Source organism: Geotrypetes seraphini, chromosome 4 (genome assembly GCF_902459505.1).
Source record: "Geotrypetes seraphini chromosome 4, aGeoSer1.1, whole genome shotgun sequence".
Taxonomy (NCBI): Eukaryota; Metazoa; Chordata; class Amphibia; order Gymnophiona; family Dermophiidae; genus Geotrypetes; species Geotrypetes seraphini.
Window position 1 is genome coordinate 133,295,467 of NC_047087.1, and position 24,293 is coordinate 133,319,759.

A 24,293-nucleotide genomic window follows, 5' to 3' on the forward strand; every position below is an offset into this window, starting at 1 on the left:
AGGGGATATAATATTATAAATAAATAATATCACATGTACAAAACAGAACAAAAATAACTAACCAAACACAAAAGGAAAGAGGGTGGAATTATAATTCATAATAGGATAGAAGATATGTAAGGGAATAACATCAGGATGGGGGGGAAGAGAAAATAAATTTTTTTTAAAAAATGAGGGTTAAGTTTAAAATCGTAATAACGATTGCTGATCAATTGACTTATTAGTCTCCAAAAGTGTCTCTGAAGAGAAAACTGGTATAAAATGGTGTAAAACTGGTATAAAATTAAGGATATTGGGGGGAGTATAGGAGAAAAAGTGAGATGGGACAGGGAAATGCCAGACCTTGAGAGGGACAGGAGATGCTGGGTTACAAAAATGTAAAAATGGAGGGAAGGATATACTGGAAATTGTGGAATCATGCGAGAGAAACTGAGGTTGGTGGCAAGGAAATAAGTGAGAGGAGGATAGTAAGTACAGAGGTGTAGAAGATATAAGGGAATAGGAGGCATGAGATGGGAAATGTAAGATGGAAAGTTGGCAAGTAGCATAAAAGCAAAAAGAAGAACAAGGGGGAGAGTGTAGCACAGTGGTTAAAGCTACAGTCTCAGCACTCTGAGGTGGGTTCAAACCCATGCTGCACCTTGTGACCCTGGTCATTTAATCACCCCATTGCCCCAGGTACACTAGATAGATTGTGAACCCACCGGGACAGACATGGAAAAATGTTTGAGTACCTGAATAAACTCATGTAAACCGTTCTGAGCTCTCCTGGGAGAATGGTATAGAAAATTGAATAAACAAATAAATAAAAAAAATTTGAGTGGGCTGAGAAGCAGAAAAGATCTGTATATCAAAGACAGGAGTAGTGAGGGAATGAAACAAGACAGGAGAAAGGAGAAAATACATATGGACAACAAACACTGGAAAGGGAATTATCAGAAGACACAGGAAAGCAGAAGAGACAAAATGGGACCAATATGATGGAAAAATAAAATGTCCAGACAACAAAGGTAGAAAAAAGTGTTGTACTTTAAATGTACGTATTACCTGGATATGTTAGCTGTAGGATATGTGAACCACAGATATTTGGTTGTGTTCAGTGGCTTACCAGACAGCTGATGGGTGGGTTGGGGGGGGGGGTAAGGTTGGGGGTGGGCAATGGGCCTGAGCCCAAAGTGGGTGGGTGGGCACTAAATTTTCTTCCCGCCATGCCCCATGCCTCCTGCCCAAATGCAAAATATAAATACCTAAGTTGGTGGACTCCTCAAAGCACCTGCCAGCTGAAGACCTCTTCCTCCACTCCGGAGACCAGAACTCTTCAAGTTCTGCAGCTGGTGGCAGCTTAGGGACACTGCCATTACTAAAGAGCTTGGAGATTTCTGGCTGCAGCCTGGAGGAGGTGGTCATCAACTGGCAGAGTTTTGAGATCCCCAACAGCTACAGCAAGGAAGGTGGCTAATTTTTGATGGGCCTGGGCCTAGGACTTCTGTATGTTTTATTTCTCCAGTGTTGTAATACTTGCTGAGTTTAATTTGGGGGGTTCCCAGTTCAATTTCTATTTGTGATCCCTTGTTCTGTATTTTGGAACAGTCAGTCTGTGTTCTTGTATGTAAAGAAGTCATTTAAAGTTGTTTTATGTGGTAGTAATGGGAGGTGGGGATATTTGGGGGAGAGTGCAGACAGGAGAGGGGATCAGAGGCCCCCTCCTTAATTTGCGTGACTTAGTAAAAGAGTGTGTGTGTGTGGGGGGGGGGGGAGTAGTTATATTCCCCAGTGATTGGATCTGAATTCTTAGCTCCTGAACTACCCTAACAAGCAATGAGACCAGCCCATTATTATAAAAATAAAGCATTTTATTTACAATCAAACGTGAATATGTGAGTGACTTAGGATTATGTGCAAAGCAATACAACTTAAGAAAATAAGACACATGAACTTATCAGTTAATTAGCTAGAGGAAACACACAGGCTGCAAATATTATAACCCTTTTAGTAACAGAGATGGCATACAATCTGACAAAGTCTTCTCCTGGAGAGATGGGCAGGCTGCAGAAGGCAGGCAGGAACTCTGGGATTTCCAGTTGATTCAGCAGAGCCTGGAGGCTGGCAGCTCAGATCTAATGGAAAAACAGCCCATCTTAGTTTCCAGCATTTCCTTTTATATGGTTCAGTGGAGGACTTGTCCTTGAAGATAAGCCATTCATGGAATTCAGGAAAGTCCCTGAACTCTGCCATCAGAGTAGCGAGGTCACTCTAACATCTGTACTAGGGCACAGGTTGTGCAACAGTCCAGGTCCAGCTGATGAGTGAATTTAGGTGAACGTTTGCCACAGTGCCTGATGTAATATGTCCTTGGCTACATAGTCATTGGTGCAAGATCTTCTCCTTATATACGATGGGAGGGATGTCATTGAATGAGAGTACCCAAGAGAGGGACTTGGGGGTAATGGTGGACAGGTCAATGAAGCCGACTGCACAGTGCGCAGCGGCCGCAAAGAGAGAAAATAGAATGCTAGGTATAATCAAGAAGGGTATTACAGCCAGGACGAAAGAAGTTATCCTGCCGCTGTATCGGGCGATGGTGCGCCCACACCTGGAATACTGTGTCCAGTTTTGGTCGCCATACCTTAAGAAGGATATGGCGTTACTCGAGAGAGTTCAGAGAAGAGCGACACGTCTGATAAAAGGGATGGAAAACCTTTCATACGCTGAGAGATTGGAGAAACTGGGTCTCTTTTCCCTGGAGAAGAGGAGACTTAGAGGGGATATGATAGAGACTTATAAGATCATGAGGGGCGTAGAGAGGGACAGATTCTTCAAACTTTCAAAAAATAAAAGAACAAGAGGCCATTCGGAAAAGTTGAAAGGGGACAGATTCAATACAAATGCCAGGAAGTTCTTCTTTACCCAACATGTGGTGGACACTTGGAATGCGCTTCCAGAGGATGTTATAGGGCAGAATACAGTACTGGGATTTAAGAGAGGATTGGACATTTTTCTGCTGGAAAAGGGAATAGAAGGGTATAAATAGAGGATTACTGCTCAGGTCCTGGACCTGTTGGGCCGCCGCGTGAACGGACTGCTGGGCAAGATGGACCTCAGGTCTGACCCAGCAGAGGCATTGCTTATGTTCTTATGTTCTTAATTAGGCAGGCAAAGACTGGGAGTTCAGTTTTACAGTATTACCTGTGCGATGTATTGTAGGAGATTGCAGCCATATTCCATTATTTGCTACCTAGGCGAATGACTAGATTCCTACAACTCCTGTAACCCTATGGGAAAGCCTAAAAGTAGTACTGCAATGAAGTTCATAGCCTTGGCCTCACAAAAGAAAAGAGAGAAAAGCATGGTATTAAAGGGGTAATTAACTAGGCTGGAAATACTCAATAAGAAAGGGACTGGGTCAAAGGGCATCTGGTGATAACTGGAAGGAAAACAGTAAAAACTAAGGGAACTAGAGCTTGAAGAGGCAGACTTCCACATGATATGTCTGAAGCAACAATATTTTGGACAGGAAAGTAAGCCTAGCCGACTGATAGTCTGAAGTTTGAAAATATTGAAAGAGCATAAAACCATTGTCTATTAAAATGGGAAACTATAATTGCAGGCAGCTGATTTTTTAGAGAGATTCTGGAAATACTATGAGATACTACATATCCCAGAAAGTGATCCTCCAATGGAGAGGACTGAGGAATATTTAGCTATTCTTCCTCTACACAAATTAAAAGCTCAGCTTAACAATTCAGTCTCTTGAGTAGAGGAAGTGAAGGCAATTAAGGTACTCTACCAGGGAAAACCCCAGCTTAGATGGGAGTGTGTCAGAGTTGGGGGTTGGAAGTACATGGTGGACTTCACCAGTGTTCAGATAATCTGGGTGTGTCCAGTGGAGGATATCTTCAACTGATGGAGCTTGGGGATCCCTACCAGCCAATCTATAGGTTTCACTGTATTTACATATGCCGATGATATCCAACTACTCCACCCCCTAACTCCTATATCACCTGATGAAATAACTGAAATCAATCAAAAACTCCAACAAAATCAGCTTCTGGCTTCGGCATAACAAACTGTCAGTGAACATCTTTAAAACTTTTCTCGCTCTCTCCAGATGAACATCTATGTCTACCATTTGTATCGATTCTTCCTCAATTCAAATGGACAGTAAAGTCAAACTTCTCGGAGTCATTCTAGACAAGGAACTCATCTTTCATCAACAAATTAGTGCAGTTATGCAGAAATGTTTTCTTAAGCTTAGGCTCATCCGTTCTATCTCTTCTTTTCTTGATCCCCCCTCTATCAATATCCTGATTCACTCTCTTGTAATTTCAACCATAGACTACTGCAATGCCTTTTATCAAGGTATAACCCAGAAAGAAATCCACCATTTACAACTATTGCAAAACACTGCTGTCAAATTAATCTATCGTGCAAAAAAATTTAATCATGTCACTCCTCTCCTCTGCAAAGCACATTGGCTCACCTATAAAATCACTCATTGCCTCACCTATAAAATACTCCTCACCTTTAAAACAAAAAACTCTAACCAACCAGCATTCATAAATAAACTTTTGATTCCATACTCATCTGATCTAACAATGAAAACCTACTTTCCATACCGTCAATATGCAAACTGTTTTACGATACTATTCGCAAATCCATTTTTTTCAGTCACCGCCCCCTCTCTGTGGAATGCCCTCCCATTAGATCTTCGATTAGAGAACTCTCTTGAAAAATTTAAAGCCAGACTTAAAACTTTTCTCTTTAAAGATGCCTTTACTTTCTAGTACCAGCTTCCACTTCTCAAACCTTTAATTCTTGTGAAGCCTTGAACATCTAACGCTTCTTCTGAAGCAATCCCTATCCTAATGTTTTACCTTCCTTTTTTACTAATTTTACTTCGATGTATTTTAAACAACCTTTCCCTCCCCAACTTCCCTTTTGTTCCATGTACGTCAATGTGAATTTGTCTAGTATTTTTAATATTTGATAAAATATTGCTTTATTTACCTATTTTAATTGTTTTCTACAATCTTTTTATATTGTACATCATTTAGTCACTTGTTTTGATAGACGGTATATAAAAAAAAAAAAAAGAAACTTGAAGGTGTGTGTGTAGTGGTGGTGGTGGGCTTCAGGAGGAAATGTGTGGTCCCACTCAGAAATTCACTTTTGGTAGCATTATTGGAGTACAATGGAGAACAATGGGGACTGTCTTGGACAGAGAATAATATCCTATGAATGGTCATGCTCTGTGAATGGTAATTGAAATATGCCTTTAGTGTTATGGACAGGATCTACTAATCTGAATACACACAATCAGTAATAGGAGCACGTGTAGAAACACAGACAGAAGACTAGTTTATTCCTTTTGAGGAAATTCAGTAGCTCACATTTCTTGCTTGAATAAATGAGGATAAATAATGACTGACTCACCACCCAGACCAATGGCAAAAGCGAGGATTACAAGTAAAAGAACCATAATGACTGGTAGAAGCTTTGCTGGGACAACATTGTGGCATTTAGAAGATGCCTCTTGGGTTCCTAGAGCAAAAAAAAAAAAAAAGTATTGGAATAACAATTGAGCAAAGGGAATCTAGAAGGGCACCTTTAGTTATTTAAAAAATGTATATTCCGCATATCCCACAATTCTATGCGGATTACAGTAAAACATCCAGAATCATGAAGATACATGTAACAAATTGTGAACTTACACTAATAAAAACAAAACCACTGTGGAGAAGATGATATTCAAGATGAAGGCTTTATAAAAAGTTCAATCCAATAATCCACAAAAAGAAATACCTAGAACCCAAATCATTGGGAACTATTGGCCCAACATGATCCGTGTTTCGACAAAATTGTTTTCCTCGGAGGTCCCTGAAGGTCCTGATACAGAAACTCGTGGATCAGAGGCTAAAAATGACTCTGGGCAAAACTCTGTGCGGTTGAGAAGTCCTCAATGGCAGGAGAAAATGTCTCCAATAATGTCAGTACATTACCTTGGTAGTAACAGGACATTTCCGATGTTCTACATGTGGAACAACGATTCTTTGTGAGTGTAGTGAGTTTGGTGATGGACAGAGGAGAGTTAGAGAAAAAAAATGCTGAGAGAGTGTTAGTGTGAAAGAGATAGATTATGAAAGTGACAAAGATTGAGAGAGAGACAGTGAGGAAAGGGTGTGAGAGAGAGAGAGTGACCCCCAGAGTATGTGAGTGAGAGAGTGTGTGAGTGAGTGTGTAAGGGAAAAAAGGTGTGATGGGGAAAGAAGGGAGCCAAATTATTCCCCATAGGAGACGGAGGCTCTTGTGGAGCTTTGCCTCCATTATAGGAGGCACCTCTTCCAGTTTCGTGACAGGAGGCCCCCCACCTTCCCCACAGTGTCTCCTTGAGTACCTGGCGCTTCATCAGGAGCACCCTCCAAAGGTGAGTGTCAGCCAGTGGCCTCCACTATCTAAGCTCTAGACACAGGCAGCCTGTGCTTCTTTGGGCCTCAGGAGCTGTCAAGGGACCCATATAAAACCAATGGCCTCCATGAGGGGCTCCAATGATGTCAGCCCCCAACTAGCCCACCAACCCTCCCTACAAGCAGTCTGTCGCTATTTGTTTAAGGCCATGTCACAAGTAGCAATCATGTATGTGAAACCAAGAAGGCCCATCACCTGACCCAATTCTCCACCAACTTGTATCTTGCAGGAGATTTGGTATCCACCAGTTCTTGGAATTCCTCAGGTGCTGCTATAGATGGGCATGGTGTGACAACCTGGCCCTTATCCGGTGTCTCACAGCGTTTCCAAGCTCAACGTAAGTAATGTAATGTAATGTAATGTAATTTATTTCTTATATACCCCACACAACCTCCCTGGTCCCCCATTATGTCCTAATTTGATGCGTAAACTTCTTCTCTGCACCTGCTATCCCCAGGACCTCACACAATGAGATGACATAGGAAGGATCGGGGGGGGGGGGGGGGAAGGCATATATCCATTAATACCCATCAGTTCTAAAGGATACATTCTCCCACACACTCATATATTGTTCATTGCTGCAGGTGGACAAAAAAATAAACACAGTCACCACAAACACCAACAGTAGATATTGAACCCCTAAATAGGGTTACCATGTGGCTTTAGAAAAAGAAGGATGGATTGTGACATCCAGGTTTTACTTCCATTGCTTTCAAAGGAAATAAAACCTAGATGTTTCAAGCTGTCTTCCTTTTTCTGGAGCTATATGGTAACCCTACCCCTAAACCTTGGCAATACAACACCTCAGCCCAAACCATACAATCAGCTGATAGAAGGGAAAGGACTGAAGGAAAGTACAATGACAGTGTGCACTTACTATATTCCTGGCCCCTCAAAGTGATAAAACCTCACCCCCCCTAAACCACATTCATTGCAAACACCACAGTCCGCTCCACAGGTTGGAGTGCTGCCTTGCAAAACATATCTGAAAGTCTAAACCAGCAGCCCAGTGTATATTCATAGCACATGGCCTCCCCTAAAACCATTCTCACTGAGATCACGTGATGCTGAGCTGAACGGCTGTGTGCTTGTTCGGCTCCGGAGCCCTGCACATCTATAAACAGCAATTAACGCACAGACGCGGGTTATTTCGGCTCCCACAACCGGCGGAACGGGTGAACATTACATGGACAGGTTTTTGGCACACTCACCCGCCGCCATGACAACTAAATCAGCGAAAAAGAATCGTGAAAAAGCGCGGCCCGGCGATGACAAGATGGCGGCCGCGCCGCGTGCAGACACATCGGCGGCAATTTTTTCACCTGAAACGCTATCGGAACTGCAACGGGTGATAATACAAGCGCTGGGGCCGCGCATGGAATCGATCTCCACTCAGCTGACCAAGTTAGAGAATTTATTGGAGGATAATGCTAAGCGCGTGACAGACCCGGAGACGATAGTGTCGGCAGTGGAGGATGGGGCACTAGCAATGGACGCTACAGTGACAACTCTGACAACACAGCTCCGTTCCTGCCAAGATAAACTTGAGGACCTAGAAAATAGGTCTCGTCGAGGGAACCTGCGATTTATAGGCCTCCCGGAGACTATATCAGACACTGTACTCCTTTCGGTGGTGGAATCCTGGCTGGCCAGCGAGCTCCTAATGCCATCCTCTTTAGGCCCGGCCCGCTTTGAGCGGGTGCACCGCGTGGGCCCCCGAGCAGGAACAGACCAAAGACCAAGAGTAGTCATTGGCAAACTTCATAATTATAGACATAAGGTGGAGCTGCTGCGTGCCTTTAGAGCTAAAAGAGAATCTTTGCAATATGAATCCTCGCCGGTGCGCATAGGGCAGGATTACTCTGCAGCGCTTACTGAAAAGCGTAAAGTCTTTCATCCTCTCTGCTCTAAACTTGTGGAACAAAAGAAACGCTTTATGTTTCTCTATCCTGCAGTTTTGAAAATTTATCATAATGGAAAGTGGCATGTATTTGACTCTGCGGATCTAGCGGGAGAGTTTATTAATCACCCTGAAACTCCACCTGGAACTGTCTGATTACAATGTACTTTATCCATGTAAAAAACCAGTGATGGGAGTTTAATAACAATTGATTGAATGTTGCTTACTGTTTGTGCATCTTGATAGGCATATTTTAAGAGGGCAGGGCTCTGATAGCCTCTGCGATATGATCTGCTAACCTAAGGCCTGGTGGGTTTGGGTTAGTGCAAGAACCAGATAGGTAGGGGATTGGAGAGAGGGGGAGGAGGGGGGGAAGGGGGGGATAGCTAGGATAGGGTTGAAAGGGAGGGGGGGGGAGTTAGATTTTGGGATTTGGGGAGAATTGTATACTACTGTGAGCTTCTTTCTGGTGCAGTTCCTGGGTGCTTTTCCCATACATTTCCATTGCTGAAAATATTGGTGTGCTTGTTGTGGGGTTCTCTCTGGTATGGCTGGGAGCCGGGGGGACCTATTCTGAGACACTGGACATGGTATCATTTTCGGGTATATTCATGATTCCTCAGCCTTTTCGTATCCTATCTTGGAATGTGGGTGGTATTACTTCCCCAGTGAAGTGTAGTAAAATTCTTCAGCGTCTTCAACATCACAAAGCAGATCTGGCATGTCTTCAGGAGACCAGGCTTTTGGATCTTGAACACGCTAAGCTCTTAAGAAGTTGGGTGGGACAGGTTTTCTATACATCATCTACAACCAAAAAAGCTGGAGTGGTGCTGCTAGTCAGAAAGGGGTTCCCGGGGAAGGTGGAACAACTTTACCGGGACACATTGGGGAGGACATTACTTTGTAGGGTCACCATGTCAGGATCATTATTTACTTTACTAATGATATACGCTCCCAACCAATATGACCATTCCTTTTTTAAGTCCCTGGTGGGGGCCGGCCTGCGCGATCCTGCTAATCCCCTGATACTGATGGGCGACCTTAACCAGGTGCTGGATCCTACTATGGATAGAACGGGCCCGGGGCCTTCCCAGTCCTGTGGTCCAACTAAGGGAATACCTTACTTGTGTGACACATTAGACTTAATTGACCCTTGGCGAGTGATGCATCCCATGGAACGTGACTATACACATCAGTCCCGGGCACACCAAACGTTTTCTCGAATAGATTACATCCTGACCTCTTCCGCATTCTTACCTAAAATACAGACTTCAGCGGTGGGACCCCTTTCGGTATCTGACCACTGTCCAATATGGATTGACGTCTTGGGAGACACAGACTTTGGGTCTGGTGGGACCTGGAGGTTTCCGTCTTACTTATTTAACAATTTGAACTTTAAGAAATATCTCACACAGAAATGGGATGACTATGTGACCTTCAACTCACAGCATCAGGACAGACCATTACTGTTTTGGGAGGCGGCTAAATCCGTACTTCGGGGGGACATCATATCTTACGTCAGTGCACAGACACCGGATCTCCCGGGGCATTTTACAGTTAGAGCGTGAATACCAACGTCATAAACGTGCCCACATTGCGCACCCTACGCAGAAATCTCAGGAGGCCCTGACGGCGGCGCAGGATGCATTGAACACCTTATTACATGAACGCACTCAACATTACTTTCATTACTGTAAATATAAATTTTTCAGATATGGCAATAGAGCAGGGCGCTTGTTGGCTAATTTGACTAAACCTCGTCGCCCAAACCGCTACATTTCTCGGATCCTACTGGGTTCGGGTAAGGAATTAACTTCCACCCCTGAGATTGCAGATAGCTTTTTACAGCATTTTAGGGACTTTTACGCATCTAGGGACGGTCGGGGAGGACCTGAGGTGGAGGACTATTTGATGGATGCAGGGGTCCCTAGATTGTCATCCCCAGATAGAACCTTTTTGAATCGCCCCATTCAGGGTAAGGAGATGCAGTTAGCTATTAAACAGCTTAAAGGGGGCACCTCACCTGGCCCAGATGGATTTTCCCCAGAGTTCTACAAACTTCTTAATCCTTCCCTCTGTGGTCCTCTGGAGGCATACTATAATATGGCACTAGAGGGTGGATCCCTTCCCTTAGGGGCTAATCAGGCCTTTATTACTTTAATACCTAAACCGGGCAAACCGGAGACAGACCTAGAATCATACAGGCCTATCTCACTAATTAATGTCGACATCAAAATTGTAGATAAAATATTAGCTAACAGATTATCCACTTTACTGCCGAACATGATAGTGCCAGAACAAGTGGGATTCGTACAAAATCGTCACTCGGTCACCAACGTTCGCAGGTTACTTGCTGCATTACAGCGCACTAAGGACTCTGGCACACAGGGGATATTGGTGGGACTAGATGCTGCTAAGGCATTTGACCAGGTTAACTGGACATACTTGTTCCAAGTGCTTACTTATATGGGTTTTGATAGGTGGTTCCTCGATATGCTAAATCTGCTTTATACTGACCCTACAGCTAGTGTATTGGTAAATGGTACCCGTTCTCCCATATTCAAGATAGAGCGTGGCATGTGTCAAGGCAGCCCGCTTTCCCCCTTGCTCTTCTTATTGTACTTAGACCCCTTACTGCGCACCATCCAGCGGGACGATGTCTTGCAGGGCATGCCAGAGGGGGATTCCCAACTACGAGTATTGGCTTACGCTGATGATATCTTATTAACTCTAGGATCTCCGGATGCCTCTCTTCCCAGGGCCTTAGACATAATAGACGAATTTAGTATGTACTCAGGTATGAAATTGAATAAATCTAAATCTTTGGTATTGCCCTTGACTCCGGAGGTGCGGACGCACTGGCGGGGTACTTTTCCTTTGGTATGGGCGACAGGGCATATTATATATCTGGGTATATTGATTTCTGCAGATCCTGCACAATTGTATTCCCTAAATATAGATCCATTGATTTTAACAACGGTTCAAAAATTGGAGAATTGGCGGGTCTATCCACTATCTCTACTGGGTAAAATAACATTGTATAACATGGTGTTGGTGCCTCAATGGCTTTATGTATTCCAAATGATCCCTGTGTTACTTTCTGCTCGTCACGATAAACTGATTGGGAAGAGTTTACAGAGGTTTTTGTGGAATGGGAGGAGGGCTCGATTATCCTTGTCTCATCTGGCCCGCCCTCGGGATCGAGGTGGATTTGGGCTCTGCAATCTTAAGTTACTGTCTTGGGCGTGTCAGATGAGACATCTGAATGATTGGTTTCGAGGCACTGGACATTTCTCCGTCCCTGAACCTGAACTTTTACTTTGTGCACCTTATCACTTTAGTTATCTGCTTCATGTCTCTACATTACCGAAGCGGACATCATCAGCATGGGACCTTTTTCTCATGCCTTTGAGATGTCTATGGAGGACACTTTGCCATCAACTTCGGCTCTCATTCCAGGTGACACCTTACTTACCTTTGCGGGGCAACGGAGCATTCAGAGCGGGCCTGGACTTGGAGTCCTCAGGGGTGTGGACTTCAAGATCTAACCAATACCTGTTTCAGGTTGTCCATTCTTCGGGTTCCTTGAAAACATTTGAGGAGCTCCGGCGCGACCATGGCTGGAGGTCTACTGACTGGCTTTCCTACCTTCAGCTATCTTCATACGTGAATTCCTTACTGCGAGCCTCCCTCACTGATCGTTGTATGGAGTCCATCTCTGAAGCGTTGAGTCTCTCGGCCCAGGTACCGATTCCACTGCGATTCCACCATCGTCATCTTCAGGAACAATTGGGGGAACCTTCTTATGACACTATTGCATTACGATGGACTCAGGACTTTCCTTGTGAGGTGACTGCTTCTATGATCCGCAGGGGGTCACTTTGGGCGGTCCGGGTGACCCACAATGTACTTTTGTTTGAACTCAATTACAAATTTCTTCACCGGCTCTACAGATCTACTTCCTACCAGTTTCGTGCTAAAATGTGCACGTCAGACCAATGTCTTAAGTGTCTCCACTCACCATCCACTTTGGGTCACCAATTTTGGTCCTGTGCTAGGATCTCAGCGTTTTGGCATCAGCTAAACTTATATGTTCAACTCATGTGGACTTACAATTTTACTCTAGCTCCGATTATGCTATTTACATTGGAAAGTATTCCTCTGTCTGCACTGAAGGGATTTCGAAGTTTTCTGTCCAAGGCGGTCTTGTTGGTGAAAAAGGCGATCTTGCTTTGTTGGATAACTGCTGATTCTCCGACCCTCTCTCGATGGCGCACGCTCATGATTCACCAAGCTTCTATGGAGCGACTTGGTTTCTCTTCATTGGACTCTGCACAGGGACGGTCATTTTGCACATGTTGGTTACCTTTTTGTGACACATTGACGCCTAGAACACATAGTCATATACTGAATGTTTAATGTATTTCTGGGAACTGCATCGGATTGTGCTGTGTATTTTGTTTGGTTAGGGAATGGGGATGGGAGGGTGGGATGTTGGGAGGGTGACATATTTGGTACATGGTGAAGTTATGATGGATCTTGGTATTCAAACTGTATTGTTGTACACCGTGGCTTTTTGTGAGTTTGTAATTCTTTTCTGAAAATTTAATAAAATATATTTGTGAAAAAAAAAACCATTCTCACTCAACTTCCCCCTACCCCACAGAACCCCACCTATATCCATATATATTCCCCCCCCCCTTCCCATGTATCCCCAAAGGTTCTTTATCAGTAAGGGCCTACATTGCCAACCCAAACACCAAAGCTGGTCAACAGTTAGCCTGGCTTCCATACACAGACTGGTACCCAAAGGTCACATTCCCTACCCTCAAACCACAACCGTGATATCTTCAAGGGGAGGTCTCCACAGTTGGGGGCAACACTCAGGCAGTACCACAAGCTCCCCTGGTGAGCGTCAGGCAGCATCAGAATATATATAATTCTCAATATACCTGCTTCCACAACCCTGTCCACAAACAATGGTCCCATTCGTGCATCAACACTGGACCATCCCACCCTCTGTCAAACACTGCCAGGCTACCCATCAGGGTTCTATGTTATGACATCCGATTGGTGCCACCCTTCAGACCCGATTCCTTGGTGCCTGAAAAAGCCACATACCTGTGCCATTCCGTGCCTCCTGACCTTCAGCAACCCATGTATGATGTGGTCACCCTAAATTCTATGTCTTTGCCACACACAAGAGGCTGAGGAGAACTAGGAGGCAGGCCAGGAAATCAAGGGCCTGGAGGAGGGTCATGGAAGGTGCCATTCCAGGACACAGAGGCACAGGAGAACCTCTGAGAAGACATGCCACCACTGGAAGGTGAATAGGAGGAGATAGAGTAGCATCAGGGGCCATCTGCCCAGCCCCAAAGCCCTGTGGATGTGTCAGTGCCCCCTACATGGCCTACTCCATGAGTTAAGCCCTTTTACACAGGTCAAATCAAAAATTCATTTCTGTAATTACCTCCCTCCCATCCTACCATAACATGGTCAATAATTCTCCATTTCAAATCTATAATGGAATGTTTCTTATCATGCTAGTGTTGAACCAGCAGTGCCACCATATTGCCTGTATTAATCCGTGATTTATGCTCCGTAGTCTAACTGAGATTTTTCTACTTGTCCATCCCACATACAGGAGATCACAGGGACATTTTATTAAATAGACTACATGGGTGCTTGTACAAGATGTATTACAGGTCGCTTGATATATTTTCTTAGTATCTGGATCAGTCCAGGACAGACCTATCAGTGCTTGAGCACACCATTGACATTGCTCACAAGTATTGTGTTGAAAAACCTCTTCATGCTCCCTAGTTTTTATCTCAAACTTCTAAAAAGATAATATTTTTCCCATACCTCTCGCTCTTTTGTAGGACACAATGGGCAGATCTTTAAACATTGGACTAAGTTGCAATATTGGCCAATGCCGCTTTACAATAGTGAAAAAATAATTACTTAAAGCCGAAAAAGGAAGAACACAAATCAGGGTTTCATTATCTATATCCTTATTCTTTCTTTTTTGAATCAGCAAATTTAGCCCATAGATAGGCTTTTCTAATTGCTTTCTGCGGATACCCGCGTTCTTTAAATCGTAATGCAAGCAACTTAGCCTGCCTTTCACATTCTTCTAAATTGGTAGACAATCTACGTAGCCGTAGATATCGTATGATAGATAGGTATGTTAAATTTTAAGAAATATGGATGAAAACTTTGAAAGTGTAAAAAATTATTCTGTTCTACTTATTTTCTATATAAGAACATAAGCAATGCCCAGCAGTCCGCTCACGCGGTGGCCCAACAGGCCCAGGACCTGTGCAGTAATCCTCTATCTATACCTCTCTATCCCCTTTTCCAGCAGGAAATTGTCTAATCCTTTCTTGAATCCCAGTACCGTGCTCTGCCCTATTACGCCCTCTGGAAGCGCATTCCAGGTGTCCACCACACGTTGGGTAAAGAAGAACTTCCTGGCATTTGTTTTGAATCTGTCCCCTTTCAACTTTTCCGAATGCCCTCTTGTTCTTTTATTTTTCAAAAGTTTGAAGAATCTGTCCCTCTCCACTCTCTCTATGCCCTTCATGATCTTGTAAATCTCTATCATATCCCCTCTAAGTCTCCTCTTCTCCAGGGAAAAGAGTCCCAGTTTCTCAAATCTCTCAGCATATGAAAGGTTTTCCATACCTTTTATCAGACCTGTCACTCTTCTCTGAACCCTCTCGAGTATTGCCATATCCTTCTTAAGGTACGGTGACCAATATTGGACGCAGTACTAGAGAATGACACGGTGACAAAATTCATCACCGTTCCCGTGGATAACCGCGGGAAACCATCTTCATGTCATTCTTTAAGGAAAGAGGGAAGAATCAGAGTATGAATGGCCACAACCACTGATCCGCAAGGTTTGCATTGAATAATGCTGGTGTAGAAGGACAGAGAATGAAATAGACACTAGAAAATGACATGGGTTTATTTTCCGCGGTTATCCGTGGAGATGGGAACGGTGATGAATTTTGTCACCGTGTCATTCTCTACGCAGTACTCCAGATGCGGACGCACCATCGCCCGATACAACGGCAGGATAACTTCTTTCGTTCTGGTTGTAATACCCTTCTTGATTATACCTACCATTCTATTCGCTCTCTTAGCAGCCGCTGCGCACTGTGCCGTTGGCTTCATTGTCATGTCCATCATTACCCCCAAGTCCCTTTCTTGGGTACTCTCATTCAATAATATCCCTCCCATCGTATAGCTGTACCTCAGGTTTCTGCTTCCCACATGCAATACTTTACATTTCTCAACGTTGAACTTCATCTGCCATCTCGTCGCCCATTCCTCTAGTTTGTTCAAGTCTCTTTGCAATTCTTCGCAATTCTCTTTAGTCCGAGCTCCACTAAACAGTTTGGTGTCATCCGCAAATTATATTATCTCGCACTTCGTCCCTGTTTCTAGATCATTTATGAATATATTGAATAGCAGCAGCCCGAGCACCGAGCCCTGCGGAACACCACTCATGACCCTCCTCCAGTCCGAGTAGTGGCCCTTCACCCCTACCCTCTGTGTCCTACCCGCCAACCAGTTTCTGATCCATCTATGTACATCTCCGTCCACTACATGGTTCTTCAGTTTCCGGAATAGACGTTCATGAGGCACCTTATAATTATCCTTTGATCTCCCTCCTTTATCGGCAAACGATCTAAAAATGCAATCTTAGTCGCATGATAAGACATTGTAAATTTTAGGTGGGTGTTCAGAGTGTTAATCCAATTTAAAAAGATTTCTAGTTCATCCTAAGATCCCCCCCCCAAATTCCCCCCCAGAATATCATCCAGATACCTCTTCCATATTATCACCTTCTGAAACAAAGGTAAAGGATATACCTTCTCCTTCTCAAACTTTAAAACATAGAGGCTGGCCACAGAAGGTGCCAGAATCACCCCCATGGCCACCCCCTGAATTTGCTTATAGAACTTCCCATGATACCAAAGTAGTTCTGATTAATAACTAGTTTAGCTAATTCCATAAGCCATCCTATATTAAAGCGTCCAAAATCTTTAGCTGTCAACATTTCTTCTATAATTTCTAATGCTTCAGTTTGTGGAATCTGGGTATATAAGGATGTAATATCCAGGGTAACTAAAACAGATACATCAGATATTATTCCCATATCTTCTAGTAATCTTAACAAGTCTTTTAAATATGATGGAATCTTTTTCACTTCAGATCTTAAAAAATAATCCAGAAACTTAGAGAGGGGTTCAAGTACTGAATTTTGTGTAGAGACTATTGAGCACCCCGGAGGGGATTTGAGGTTCTTATGAATTTTTGGGAGTAAATAGATCTTAGGTGTGGACAAGTATAGTTCTTGCAAGAATAATGCTTCATTTTTTTGCAATAATTTTCCTCTTAATCCCCTCTTCTACCAAATTTTTAATTGTTCAACTGGGTATCCATCCAATCTCAAATAAGCCTCTTGATCGCTCATTTGGCAAAGAACTTCAATGTGATAGTTTTTCTCGATCTTGTATGGTGATAGCTCCAAATTTATCTACATGTAGCACTATAATATCAGTATTATCCTGCAGTTCTCTCAGTGCTGCTGATTCTTGTTTAGTCAGGTTAAACTTCTTATATTCTCTCGCTTACTGATTCTCAAGCTGAAATAGGTTTCTAAGGACCAAATCTCTATATGTAGCTAAAAAAGGTTTTAAAATTTCCGACGGGCACCATCTAGATCTTCATTTCATTATCGAGACGTACATCACTGGTGGATTTTCTTCAAAGAAGACTCGCAGTTGAAGTTTTCGAAAGAAGCGAAAAAACGCTATCCGCATACGAAAAGGATCATATATAGTTGAGGGGACAAATCCCAAACCAAACTTGAATACATTGGCTTGCGCTTCTGATAGAATAATAGTTGAAATATTTATTATTGCTGACGTTGATTCATTCGTGTTCGCACATTCGGTCCCTGTTGATCTTGAGGCTTCTGAAAATGTTTTCCTCGTCCTTTTGACTGATCCATCTGTTTTGATGCAGCTCCCTCACTGCTAAACTGTACAATCAAGGTTTTACTCCCATCATCACTACTACCATCAGTAATTCCTGAAGATCCATCAAATGCCACTTTCTTATTCATAGGCTTTGACACATTCTTATTTCTATTCACATTTCCTGTTTTCTTCATCCATGTGTATACCTTATCTTGTTGAAATCGCATTCATCACACTTAAATTTCTTTATTTTTGTCACTTTCAAATACTCCTTAAATTTAGACAACATATCATCTAAATTTTTCCGCTTTCGATGTAGATCCTCAGCTGCTTGCTCCTACTGGAGCGTCCCCTCTATATTTTTAATTTGTTCCTTCAAATCGTTTTCAATTCCTGAGGTCGTCTTGACCAATAAGATCATGAGGTCCCTACTGCATCTATTCAGGACTGCAGTCCACTTATCCATGAATTGTTTGTCCATAGTAAAGGTTTTAGGCTCTTTAATGATCCAAAAACCCCTTGGTATCACAGACCTACGCAGATATTGAACTAAAGTACTTTCATGTAGTTCAAGTACGAATGAGTCTTTTCCAGGTCATTTCTAGGTCTGTCCATGTGTTAGACGATACTCCTTCTCCAATATCATCCAGCAGACTCGGTCAATAGAATCAGCTGGAATTGTTCATCTGAATATCCTTCAAACTGATCTTTATATTGTGCCATTTAAACTTTATATTTCCTTATATAAAGTTGATATTTTTAAACTAATAGTTTCTACCATGTACCATACCAACAGAGCAGTGGGGCACCTTAGAAGGCACATAAAAGATGCCAGAAGTACATCTCACCATAACCCCCTTATAACGTATGGTGAGCCCTCCAAAATTCCCCCCAAATCTACTATACTCACTTCATGGTTGCAGGACCAGGACGTGACATCAGAAGGGAGCCGAGGCTGGTGCGAGCAGCAGGTGGAAGATGCCGTTCGTGGTGGCAAATATTTCAAGAGGTATGTTTCAAGTTTAAGTCTTGATATACTGCTTTTACTTTCCAAAGCGGTTTACAACTTTACTGTGTTAAAAATCATTAATTAAAAAATGGGGGAATAGACAAACAAAACTAAAAGTAATTATTGAGACAAAAAAAATCTAATCTAATCTTCGGTTTATATACCGGGTCATCTCCCGAAGAAGCTCAATTCGATTTACAAGTAATTTAGATCAGGATATATAATAAAATATAAACTTAAAAATGAAACGAAGGGAAAAAGAGTAAGGATTCCTTTTATAAAAAATGAAAGGTACAGGAATAAAAAAACATCAGAGAAGGGAGTTGACTGGAGCAAGCATCTAGGGGGCAGGGGCACATGGTATGGCAGGAAAGAATAGTGGGAGCACTTTGCCGGGTGCCACCCCCCTGGGCACCAACCTCCTTCACTACACCACTGCAAGTATTCCTTATATTGGTCCCCCCAGATATTAGCTTAATGGCAAAATATGATCACTCAGTTTATTTGGGGTAGATGAATGCCTAGGATAGCTCATTCTTTTACCAATAAGCCTAAGAGTTGAGAGGGCTGAGAGTGCCAGGCAAAAATATATTATATTGCTGTGCAGTTGAGACACATGGGATTGGAGAACTGGTTATCCTAAACTATGTACTGATGTTGAACAGAATTACTTACAAAAGATCCCACTAGTGGGGATCTCATGGAATTCATAGGTATCATTATTATTCTCCAAAGTAATAAATTCCTTTACCAAACATATATTATTGTTATATGACAGTTGATGGGACATGGCTGTAAATCATAGTGCTTACCCTTAGTTTTAGTGGTAGGAGATAATAATCTAATTTATGACCAAAATGTTTCTTCCTGGGCACAGCGTGGGCTATGGTCTATTTGACAGTTGTTTACAGATGGCAGGTTAAAATCATTTGAAAATTTATAGGAAGAATTTCATCTGAGTTCTACTGATTTCTACAAATATTTGCAATTTTGACGTTGTTTAAATAATTCAACATTTAACGATGTGATTCATCATCAGCTTTATTTATTAGAGGCCCTTTGGAATAGAAAGAGTTCATCTAAAGTGCCGATATCTCAGTTATATAAAATGGTTGGGCAATACAGATATGCTAACCTGGAAAAAAGATTTGGAATTGTATCTTTTGGATAAGCAGTGGGAGGAAATTGTTCAGAGTGCTAACAAATTCTCTTTTTTCAGCTCAGCTAAAAGAAATCAGCTTAAAGACGTTAATGCTATGGTATAAAACTCTGCAAGGATTGTCTAAATATATCTCAAATTATGATCCACAGTGTTGGAAAAGGTATGAAGAATTAGGATCTTATGTGTACTTGTGGTGGTTGTCCGTTAGTAAAATCCTTTTAGGAAGCAGTTCAATTATTTATTTCCATTGCTCTCATTATTTCAATACAGCTTATTCCTGAGATCTGTCTTTTGAATATGAAATCACCAACTGTAGACAAACAGTGCTAGATAGATATACGTAGCAGCATTTATACTGCAATGTCTACTATTGCTTGAGTAGAAAATGTGCATTCCTCTTTCAATTGTTAGATGGCGCCAGAGACTTGAATATGTTATAATTATAAAGAAGCTGGATCCTTTTTGAGTACCACTGGGAACAACTTTTGAAGTGTTTGGAGTCAGTTTAATCAAATACATACCTAAAACCAAATACATATTTTTAAACCAAATATATATTTTGGAGGAAAGGCAGGAGAGGAGAGACATAATAGAGATGTTTAAATATCTATGTTGATTAATATTAAACTAAGCACAGAAAGCGGGAATGTTGACAAAGGAAGCAACATTTAATGTAAACATTCTCAGACTCATAAGATATATCGGCAGGGCTAGTCTTAGGCAGGGGTGATATAATACAACACAATTAGAGTACTTATATTCCGCCATTAAGCCTCTCAGCTCTATGCAGATTACAAATTTAATGTACTGAACAACAAGAGATCCAGGAATTACATCAAAATCAAACAATTTCATATATTCATATGATGAGGCAGTCACACAAGCTTCATGCTCCTAGGGGCCCCACAGCCCCAGCACTTTTGTCCCCAACTCAGCAGGGCCAATGTTAAGCTGGGGACAAACAGGGCAGCTGCCCTGACCTCCATAGGCTGGGATGTCTTTCCTTCTTCCCACCCCAGTCCAAATTCCCCCCTCACCTTTTAAAATGCTGTTACTATGTAGCAGCAATTCACTGGCCTGCCCATAGACTCCTTGGCGCAGTCCCTCTGCCACAGTCTGCCCAAGTGGAAACAGGAAGGTGCAAAGGAACAGTTTTTGGATAAAGTTTTCTTTTTATGGAATGATACTGAACAAGCTTTACACCAATGTATAGATTGGCTTAAGACTTTAGATCCTAATATACAGTTTGTCATGACTGCTAATCTAGGGAAATCGGCAGAAAATAATGAAATTCAAATCGGGTTTATTCAAGGTGCTCCCAAGAACCATGCATTTCGCCAAACAAGGCTAGTCAACGCTAACAGAAAACCATGTCTTTTTATACACACAGAACACAGATACACTCTCACCGAGTATGGAATAAGTAATCACAAACTAAAAATAGAAATATGTAGCCAAACTGCATACAGTGAAACACCACAGAAACAATGACACATAGCCTCCTAATACTCTGCAAAATATAAATATAGCAGATGTAAATTTGAAGAAACTCACAATCACCAATCAAAAATTGAAAATAAGAATACAGTATAATCTCGTTATAACGGACTCGCTTATAACGGAACCTTGCCTTAGTGGATGAGGTCCACTGGTCCCGGCCGTGCGCCATTATAAACATACAGAAAATCATTGCATATAGCAGACTCACGTATAACAAACTTTTGGATATAACGGACAATCAATTTGGTCCCCAGAGCCACTTTTAGCTGTAGTTTTTTTCGGCTATAATGGACATGCAGGCTCCATCTACAAGGCGTGTGGCATGCTGTGTGATACAATGAGTATTTTCCAGTACAGTACGACATAATGCTTTAGAACATCTTTTAATGTTCTGGTTTTGCAATCATTTCGTGCCATACCAATGTTTTGTTGAGTTTTGTTCTTGATGTTGCTGATATGGTTGTGCAGTGACTATTGTTCATTGATTGAATGTTATCCCAGGACAAGCAGGCAGGTATTCTCACTAGTGGCAAGTATTCTCACTAGTGGGTGACGTCATCCAACAGAGCCCCGATGCGGACGTCTCACAAGCATACTTGCTTGTAGAAACTTTAGAAGTTTCGAGTCGCCCACACCGCGCATGCGCGAGTGCCTTCCCGCCCAGTGCACCAGGTGCGTCTCCTCAGTTCTTACTTTTCCACGGAGCCGAGAAGTCCGTCTTCGACTCTCTGCACGAAGTAACTTCACTTGTGCCTTCTAAGTCTGCGGTTTTGGGTTCTTTTTACTCATTATTGTTGTTTTTCGTCGTGTTTTCTTGTTTTTAAAAAAAAAAAAATTTATTCCATCCGTTCGACCGGGCAAGCCACGTGGCCGTGGCCCCGCGGCTTCGATCTAGCAGCTGAGTTTTATCGGCCTATGTCCCGGCCTATCACCGGTTTTAAAAAGTGTGTCAAGTGCCAGCGCGCGATTTCGCTGACGGACCCTCATCGACGCTGTCTTCAGTGTCTCGGGCCTCAACACCTTCCGAAATCGTGCCGACCTTGCTCCACGCTTACAGCACGTGCGTTCAAGCATCGCTGCTTCTTGTGGGAGTCGCTGTTCAGCATGGAGGCTTCAACGGAGCTGTCTTCTTCGAAGAGCGCTACACCTTCGACGTCCTCCTTGACTTTGCCGCCTTCCACCTCTGCGGTCCCGAGTCTGCTCAAGCCTGCTTCGTTTGTGCCGGCGCCGGCTCCGACTACGACGCTTTCCTCTGTCTCTTCAGGTCAGGTAGCACAGCAGCCCATTCCCCCCGTGGTGCTCAAGGTGCCCAAGGCTTCTAAACTCAAGCACCTAAGCTCCAGGGACCGCGAAGCCCGAGCAGGAGGTCCCATTGCGGATGCGGATCCCTCCTTGCCGGCTTCGTTCCAGACCTTGCTGGAGAAGCAATTCATCGAGCTCTTTACCACTATGGGGCCGAAGCTTCTCTCCCAAATCCAGCCTGGGCATGTGAAGGCCTCCCGCGAGAAGGAGCCATCTCCAGTGCCTCAGTGACGCACACTCTCTCTGCAGGGAGCCGAGTCTCTGCGAGTGTCTGGTCTGGCATCAATGCATGTATCGCAAGGAGCAGAGTCTTTGCCCATGCCTCCATTCACTCGATGCAAGGAGCAGAGTCTTTGCGAGTGCCTCCGTTGGAACCGATTCCCTCGATGCAAGGAGCAGAGTCTTTGCGAGTGCCTCCGTTGGAACCGATTCCCTCGATGCAAGGAGCAGAGTCTTTGCGAGGGCCTCCATCGGACCCGATGCCCTTGATGCCGAGCCTTGAGGCTTGGCGGGTGCCTCGAGGTGCTTCTTCCCAACCACCTCTTCTGCGATCCACCGCCTCCAGTCCCATCCACTCGCTGGAAGCCTCAACAACGCCTCGCTCGCCTCGACGGTCGAGGCCTACTTCCAGGCATAGTTCTGGTCATCGCTCGAGGCATTCTTCGAGGCATTCATCTAGGCATGCCTCGCCTCGTCGGAAGCAGCCTTTCCTCGAATATTCGCCTCAGGCCATTTCGCCTCCATCTATGCCGGAACTCGAGGACACCAAGGGATCTTTTTCTCCCTGTTGATCCCGGCCTCGTTGGATCCAGAGGCCTCGACGTCCTCGAGTCCTTTTCGGGGCCCTTCTCTGGCTGACCAGCTGTCTTTCTCCGCTTTCCTTCGACAGATGGCTGTGGATTTGGACATTAGCCTGGACTTGGGGTCCAAATTTTCTAAGGAGTATCTGGAGACGATGCATCTGCCTCAGCCGCCTGCTGAGTCACTCCGGCTTCCTCTGCATAAGCTGCTGGACCAGACCTTCATGCGCTGTTTTGAAACACCTTACTCCATTCCAGCTGTTCCCAGGAAATTGGATGCCAGGTACCGCATGGTTCACCAAAAAGGATTCGATGGTGCCCAGCTCTCCCATCAGTCCCTTTTGGTGGAGTCCTTGTTAAAGTGGTCTCATCCCTCCCAGGTCTATGCCACCGTTCCACCTGGCCGGGAGGGCAAGACCATGGACAGGTTTGGCAGGTGCATCTACCAGAACTCGATGATGGCCTCTCGAGTCCTGAATTATAGTTTTCATTTTGCAACCTGCTTTGAGTTTTTCCTCTCGGTCCTGCAAAAGTTCATGCCCTATTTGGACTCTCAAGCACGGTTCAAGTACCAGGAGGTTCTGGCTTCGTTGTCCCAACTACGGTTGCAGATGATGCAGTCGTCCTACGATGTTTTGAACTCTCTGCGAGGGCTGCTGCTTGTTCGGTGGCCATGCGACGCCTGGCAGTGGCTTAGGACCATCGATATGGATCCCAATCTTCAGGACAGGCTGGCTAACGTCCCGTGTGCTGGAGCCGACCTCTTCGATGAGTCCATCGAGGCGGCGACCAAAAAGCTGTCGGACCACAAGAAGTCTTTCCAATCAATTCTCCATCCGAAGCCCAAGCCTGCTCCTCCTCGTCCATCACGCCCGCCTTTGATCTACCAATGGTGTTACCCTCCGAAACTATTCATCAGCCTGTTAAGAGGCAGCATCCGCAGAAGCAGCACCAAAAACCTCAAACATCTACTGTCCCCAAGGCTCCTCAGCCTTTTTGACTGTCTCGTGAAGAGCATAACTTCCGTCATTCTGCCCTTCCCTGGTTTTCCCCCCATCTGAGGTCGCCTCCATCATTTTTTATCATCGATGAATGGCTATTACCACCGATCTCTGGGTTCTTTCCATCGTAAGGGAGGGATACTCTCTTCAGTTCCATC

At 43.7% G+C, this 24,293-nt stretch overlaps 1 protein-coding gene across 1 annotated transcript in view; it reads right to left on the reverse strand.

The window, feature by feature from the left end:
- Positions 1 to 7,686, reverse strand: part of TMPRSS3 (transmembrane serine protease 3) — a 107,456-nt gene extending 99,770 nt beyond the window's left edge. Inside the window, exons 1-2 of the mRNA XM_033942928.1 lie at positions 7,677 to 7,686; positions 5,434 to 5,541 (exon numbers count right to left, since the gene is read on the reverse strand). Of these exons, the coding sequence (XP_033798819.1) occupies positions 5,434 to 5,541; positions 7,677 to 7,686 (118 nt within the window). The remainder of the gene's footprint in view (positions 1 to 5,433; positions 5,542 to 7,676) is intronic.
- Positions 7,687 to 24,293: the final 16,607 nt, after the last annotated feature.